The sequence below is a fragment of the Lolium perenne genome, chromosome 5 (genome assembly GCF_019359855.2).
Source record: "Lolium perenne isolate Kyuss_39 chromosome 5, Kyuss_2.0, whole genome shotgun sequence".
In the NCBI taxonomy this organism is placed as follows: domain Eukaryota; kingdom Viridiplantae; phylum Streptophyta; class Magnoliopsida; order Poales; family Poaceae; genus Lolium; species Lolium perenne.
This window is the reverse complement of record NC_067248.2, coordinates 17,580,739-17,588,136: the sequence shown is the minus strand read 5'-3', so window position 1 is coordinate 17,588,136 and position 7,398 is coordinate 17,580,739. Positions and strand designations below refer to the sequence as shown.

General features: G+C 43.9%; 1 protein-coding gene across 5 annotated transcripts; it reads left to right on the top strand.

The window, feature by feature from the left end:
- The first annotated feature begins 758 nt into the window (after positions 1-758).
- LOC127298866 (uncharacterized) lies at positions 759-4,739 on the top strand. Of its 5 annotated transcripts, XM_051328726.2 has the most exons (6): positions 760-1,801; positions 2,972-3,013; positions 3,673-3,756; positions 3,848-3,940; positions 4,131-4,165; positions 4,334-4,739. In XM_051328726.2, the coding sequence occupies exons 1-4, from the start codon at positions 1,439-1,441 to the stop codon at positions 3,878-3,880; spliced, it is 522 nt and encodes a 173-aa protein (XP_051184686.1). In that variant the 5' UTR covers positions 760-1,438; the 3' UTR covers positions 3,881-3,940; positions 4,131-4,165; positions 4,334-4,739. The 5 variants fall into 5 exon arrangements, 4 of the variants coding, with proteins under 4 accessions (XP_071675850.1, XP_051184686.1, XP_071675849.1 ...); XM_071819749.1 differs by having other exon boundaries at positions 759-1,801; positions 3,848-4,165; XM_071819748.1 differs by having other exon boundaries at positions 762-1,801; positions 3,673-3,940.
- The last annotated feature ends 2,659 nt before the right edge of the window (positions 4,740-7,398 follow it).

The following is a 7,398-nucleotide window of genomic DNA, read 5'->3' as shown; positions in this document are numbered from 1 at the left end:
CTTCCTGAGTTCCACATGGGTCGTTGAGAGAGATGTCGGCTCCGATGCTTGGAGAATACTAGGAGCGTGAGGTGCTCTGCTTCAAATTGTTCACAGCAACAACATAATTACATACGTGTTCACTCTCTAAGCTTCTTGCACTTAGGGAGACAAGAAACATCCGAAGCCTTGGCGAGCCATTGGCCTTTTCAAGACTGTAGTATTATTCCATCATATTCTAAAGATCCTCATCACAAGACCGAGAAATTAGAGTATCAAGGTCGTCGCCTGGAAGCCGGTACTTGATGATCGAAGTTTCTGATACAGATACGAGACGTGTTTCACCACCTACATACCTGAGCACCCAATCACTAGGTGTTGCAATCACAGAAGATTCAACTCAAATCACAAAGGATTATATGCTAGGTTTCTGCGGGAGGAAGAGAGACATGTGGGAACTCTTTCTCCTCTGCTTTTCTTTCTTTTATTTCTTCTACTACTCCCATTTTACATCACAATCCTCCTGGTACATACAAATTGTTAAACAGTACAATACAGAGGTGGTATGATGTATACATTATTCTTAAGGTTAAGCCTGTTGATGACCCACGCATTTGAAGCCACTACCATCGTGAGCTTTATCTAGCCATTGGATTTGGAAAACGAGAGGTCTGGATCAGTGGTAAACCTTGATTTTTGTTACCGCGTGGCACTCTTCTCATACTACGACTATGGCCCCATCCCGATTTTGGTCCACAACACAGCGAGCCAGTGAGTCAGCGAGCTCTGTCTGTATTCTTTTCACCGCGAAGGCTCAGCCCTATCGTCTCAGGTCTTCGACCGCGTCGCCCGGTCTCACTCGCAGCGAAGCGGCGGCGCTGCCGGTCTCCGCGGATGTCGTCTGCCTCCTTTCCGGCCACCCTCCCGGCCTCGCTCGCACATAGTTGTAGCGCTGCTACGCCCGCGCCCAGCTCCTGCCTGCGCGCCCGCACGCGTCGTCCGCACCCACGATGCCCGACTCCGCCACACGCTCATCTCCACCGCACGCCGGGTGCCGCCGCCTCTCGTGCCCGCGCCGGCGGGGCCTCGGCTCCAGATCCGCCACCAACGACGCCCCCAGCCACCTCCCGCGCGCCCTTCGCCGTCCCGCTGCTCTGTGCGGCCGTACCGCCTTCTCCGCCTGCCTGGCCGCCCTCCGGCTGCACGCCGGCACGCGCTCGCCCCCGGCTACCGCTTGAACCTAGCGCCGCTCCGGCTGCGGCCGCGCGCGCCCCCGGCCGTGTGCTGTTCCGGCTTAGCGCCTCCATCCGCCCGCGTGTACCGCCTCCGACCGTCGCGTCCTGCTGCCTCCTGCGCCGCCCTAGCCCGGCTCCGCCGTGGCTGACTCGCCCCGCGCCTCCGCCATGGCCGACTCGCTCCGTGCCGGCTCGATCCCGCCGCTCCGACCTGCCACGCCTCCATGTGCGTCCGGCCGCGCGATCGCGTGCTCCCACCGGCTGCGCCTGACACCAACACCTCCCGCGATCCTCCTGTTGCGCGCTCCCGGCCCACCTCCACGTCGCCGGCCTTCGCGTTGTCGCCCACCTTCTCTCCAGATCCTCCCTCCGGTGACCTCCACAACGCCGCCTTCGCCCTGCCTTGGACCATTCCCACCTCCTTCCTTTCTCGCTGCAGTCGCCTGTCTCAGCTGCCGAAGCTCACCACGTTTCTCTGCTACTTGACCACGCCCGTTCGCCGCCCGACGCCGCTCACCATACCCATCTCTCCCTCCACCACCTCCATTCTCTGCAGCAACCTGGCTTCGCCACCAGTTGCCGTGGAGGTAATCGATTTAGTTTGTTTTTGTAATTTCTTGATTAATTATATCCATTACTAAGATAAATCTGTACATATATGATTTTTGTCTTCAATTGAAGATATACTGATTTTCTCTTGAAAGGATTGTGTGAGAGTTTGAAAAATATTTGATTACTTAGGTTTTTATTAATACCATTTACAGCTCTGTTGCTTTTTTGGTGGTTTTGGTAGTGCCACACTTCATTTATTCAGGAACATGAGGTAGAGAAAATATATATGTGTTGTTTTGGTGCCTTTTAGAAGATGCATTATGTGATACCTTCGTTTTGCCAACTTTACTGTCGTTGGTGAATTTTATAGCTATTAGTATGGATTATGAGACATTCTAGGCAATGCCATATTTCACACATAAAACTATGTTATACCATGTAGATGAGTTTTGAGCAAATTGAATAGTCTTCTGGCCATAGTGCATTTTTATTAGGCTGACCATATATATGGTCTAAGAATTGCAGTGCTCACATGCAGTTGCTTTGAGGGAAGGAACATGCATTGTCACACTTTCAAAGTCCATTTCTATCTAGAAGGGTCAAGGAATTTGTATCAATAAGGTCAAGGAATCCCTAATATGACCTGCTGTAAACCTGTAGGAAGTACTACTGTAATTTATGCTGCTGAGCCAGATATATTATAATTTATGCATCCATAATGTTATTCGATCTATGAGTTACTGTCTTTGTTTCCCATTGTTGTTAGTCGAGGTGCCATCTTCTCCTAGATTCTACCTATCTCATTTTGTTTCTTACACTTTGGCTCAAATATTCCTTCTCTTTTGGTTTATTTCATAGGTTTGATTGGTTTTTGTATCATGTTGAAGGGATTGTAATTCAGCACAGCTCCTCCAGTTCTTGGCAATAGGAAAGTTCTCACCTTATGAGTGAAATATAAAAGTAGTTCGAAATTATTTGGAAATGCTTTGCTTCCTGGTGTGATTAGAGTGAAACATAGATTGTAAATTAAGTGGGAATCCATATTATCCCTATCAAAGCATGCAGGTTTCTTCCTGTTTTTATTCCATTTTCAATCAATTTCCCTTGTCCCATTTCTCTCTAGGATGAGTATTATATAGGGTAGCTACATTCTTGACATTGATATCGCAATAATCTCATGTTTTTGCAAGTTTGTCTGTATGTAGGTCAAGTTACTTCATGCAAGAATGCCTAATGGGGAAAACGAGGTACACAATATCTACTCATGTATTTCTAGGGCTTCATTGGTCTATTGTTAAATGGATAAGCCATGGATGCATATTTCCATGTTCTTTATACAATAAACTTAATGTGTTTTAGAAGTCATGCTTGCTCCTTTTGGTGATGTCAACCTTTTTATATTGCAGCCCCTGTTCTGGTTATGTAGTATCAGCCTATCACTATCACTGTTAGAATTCACAAAAGTTTTAGTTGTACTCATGTGTTTTAGAAGCCATGGATTATATTGCTTTGTCTTGATTTTAAAATCTGAATAGTTAGTTCCGCTTTTTTTTCCCTGTCCATCTTCAGTTGGTCAGTCCCAGAAACTATAATCTGCATCTACAACTCAATTTTTGTCGATTTAGATCATATATGGGAAGAAGCATAATTGGTCATATGCAAATGATTCTGTTGTATGGAATTTCTGGATGATCATATATTAGAAAAACCCTACAGGGTTGCTGAGGTAGCACAAGTATTTCAGAACTGGTAGTGCTTTCCTGAACTCCCCATGCGTGAGGGATAAGGTTATTATACAATACTTTTTCTATCTTTTAGGTAGTCCATGGAAAGCAGTTGGGATGCTATGGTATTGGAAGTTTGAGATGTAGTGTTCTAAACTAACCTATTTTAATTCTTTATCCAGTGCCCGTGGCCGGGAGAGGAACGCAAAGGTGCCCGACGCCTGGTCTCCATAGCGTTCGATCTTCTGGACATTGTGTTCTATGAGGTGAGGCTGCATACTTTCATTTATGCTGTGCTATCTCTCTTTTCCCCATTCAATTGTTTGTCGAGTATGGAGGAGCATTGGCCATGATCAGGCAACCAGGAGGAGCTGCGGTGGTGGCCTTTGATAGGGATGGGCTGGCATTCCAGACCTTGATCTGGAGGGGATCAGCGAGTAAGCGCATTAGGTGAGCCGATTTGACCCTTTCTCCTACATTGCTTTGCCACGCTTCTCAGTCGGTTGACTGCCTCATGGCTATTTGTAAGAAAATATGCTTACATGTGCATTGCTATGGATTTTAGCTTTATGTACTACTAATGACATATTCATGAATTGTCTCTGTGCATCTGGATGGATTTGCCTTACCACCATTCAAGTGGACTTGCATTTCCAGGGACAAGGATATCTCAAGGTATTTGGTTGACAGTTGAACTATGTCTTAATTTACTGTGGAATCATGGACTGCATTAACTTTCTTATTTTCCGTGGTATCATGGTGTGTATGAATCAGTGCTGAAGAACCTATGCTTTTATGGACCAGATAGATTCTTTTGAGTTGTCTTACGTTTTTCTGTTGCAGGTGAAATGTGGCATTGAGAAAAATTTGAAGGGAAAAGACATGGACGAGATAAATTGGATTGGTTAATCTTCTCTGTAATCCTTTCATGTTTTTAGTTTATCTAGGATCATCATTATAGTTTGAGTACACTTTGCTGCTGTAAATGCTCCTCCTGAACCCCGACGACGAGCTGCAGCGGGCTTCTATCCTCTTGAGTGACGAGCTTAGATGCCCGCCATCCGTGTCGCCTGAGGTGATCAGGCGCTCTGTTCAGAAATATTAGGGAGTTACGCTGAGTTGTACCTCAATTCTGAAAATAAGGTTTTGCTGGGTTGTATGTCTATGGTACCTGTAACTAACTTTTAATTTGCTTTGTGTCTTGAGAAGCTGAAAGAAAACAAGTATAGAAATTGTTCAGTTTGCGTTTTGAGATTTGTGTCTTGAGTTTGCGTTCTGATCTATATCGTGGTGGAAATAAAAGAATGTTTGTATTATGCCAAATAGCATGCATTGTACATTTTTATTGTTATTTGTATTCCTGCTCCTACATAATTGACATGCACCCTGGCTATGTTGTCAAACAGACTGCCTTATCTTATGAATGCCTTTTATCCTTAAACCTGTGAGCTATTTTAGAATGTGTGCGGTAATACTCTATCGATAGTAAAAAAGGTTGCCCTCTTATCTTATAAATGCTCTTCACCCTTGCACCTCTGAATTAATGGTCTCCTCTTACTCATGGGTGATCTAGGTTGGTATGCTGATACGTATGGTTTCAATTCTTTGGTATTACTCTATTAGTCATAATATGATCACTTTATAGGATGCGACTGTTATAGTATAATCTGCTACTCACTTCTGCAAGTATTGATGGTCATGGTCTGATATATCAAGGCCAAGACCTGCTATTTCAAAAACAAAAAAAAACGCGGTATGACTGGGTCAGCATAAGCTACTCCAATAACCACGCAGCAACACAGAACAAGAAAAAATTCAAACAATGCTAAAATGTTTACTGCTAACAAATGCATCGCACCACACACGCCATACGACAACGCCATACAGGCGGCGAGGCGAAGCTCGCATGTCCTTCTAGTATACATATGACACATATACTCCTACACTCCCCTCAAGATGGGCTGAAAGCATCATACAGCCCCATCTTGCTGCACATACTACTAAAAGATTTTTCGCCTAAGCCCTTGGTTAAAATATGGGCTAATTGACTTGAAGAGCTCACAAAACGCATACATATTACTCTCTGGTCCAATTTCTCCTTTATGAAGTGCCGATCGATTTCAATATGCTTCGTCTGACTATGTTGAACTTGATTGTGTGCAATGTCTAGTGCAGCCTTATTATCAGAATATAGAATCATTGGTTTGGTCCGAAACAAATCCAGTTCTAGCAACATGATTTTTAGCCATAGTATTTCACAAATCCCATGTGCCATTGCTCTGAATTCTGCCTCTGCAGTAGACCTAGCAACGACGCTATGTTTCTTGCTACGCCAAGTAACTAAGTTGCCTCCTACAAAAGAGCAATAGCCTGATGTAGATTTCCTATCTTCTAGGGAGCCTGCCCAATCTGCATCGGTGTAACATTCTACTTTCAGATTTCCATGTGGTTGGTACAATAATCCCCGACCTAGACAACCTTTTAGATATCGAATGATCCGAAGCACCGCATTCATATGCTGAGTTTTTGGATCATGCATGAACTGGCTAACCACACTTACAGTGAAGGCTATGTCAGGACGAGTATGTGATAAGTAAATCAATCGTCCAACTAATCCTTGATATTGTTCTCGATCTATGGTTTTGCTCAATTGGAGTGCATTGGGCGACTACCCAACATCCCAGTTTCTGACAATAAATCCAATACATATTTTCTCTGAGACAAATAAATACCTTTAGAGCTTCGTGACACTTCAATTTCCAGAAAGTATCGTAGTTGTCCCTAATATTTGACTTCAAATTCCCTCTTTAGCTGCTGCTTCAACTCCTCTATTCCTGCAATATCATCCCATGTAATGACAATGCCAATGACAATATCATCCACGTAAACTATTAGTATAGTAAGCATATTCCCTCTCTTCTTGTAAAATAAGGTGTGGTATGCATTGCTTTGTTTATAACTCAGCCTTAGTACCGCCTTTCTGAATCTATCAAACCAGGAACGTGGTGATTGATTCAGCCCATATAAGGACCTATGAAGTTTCAACATTTTCCCTTCAGTCTTAGCCATGGCAAACCCAGGTGGTATGTGCATATAGACCTCTTCATGAAGATCCCCATGCAAGAAGGCATTTTTTACATCTAGTTGATGGAGGTGCCAGTCAAGATTAACTGCGCATGATATTAAGGTTTTTATTGTATTCATCTTTGCTGCTAGAGCAAATGTCTCCTCATAATCAACCCCATATGCTTGTGTATACCCTTTAGCAACTAATGTAGCTTTGTACCTATCAACTTTACCATCAGGATTTTGTTTAATGGTATACACCCATTTACATCTGACTGTCTCTTTACCTTTTGGTAGCTCAACCACTTCCCATGTGTTATTCTTCTCCAAAGCCTCCATCTGTTCCAACATAGGGGCCTTCCATTTGTGATCCATTATAGCTTCTCTGCAGTCGGTTGGGGCAGATTTAGAGTCAAGAGAAGAAATAAAACTCTTAAAAGATGGACTACACCTTTCATACGAAGCAAATTTTGCGATATCATGTTGGTATTCTACACAGTCCTTGAGCCGTGCTGGTATCTCCTTCTTCCTTGTGGACTTCCGCGGAACAACTAGATGACTACCAACATTACTTGGGTTTGTAGAATGTAAAGCACACGTGTCTTCACTGTGACCCATCTCCTTTGGTGGTATCTGATCACTGGCTCCATCATTATCAGTCACCTCTTGGTGTGGTGGCTCATCACATGACACTATTGAGTACATAGATAAATTTCACAGTCAGTATTAATTTGTTGACTAGGAGTATCATCAAAAATACCTCATGAATGTTGGCTTCCGCGCCATGATTTTGCTCCCCCTCTGTTCCATTGTCCAATGGTATGGTGTTCATCATTAGCACT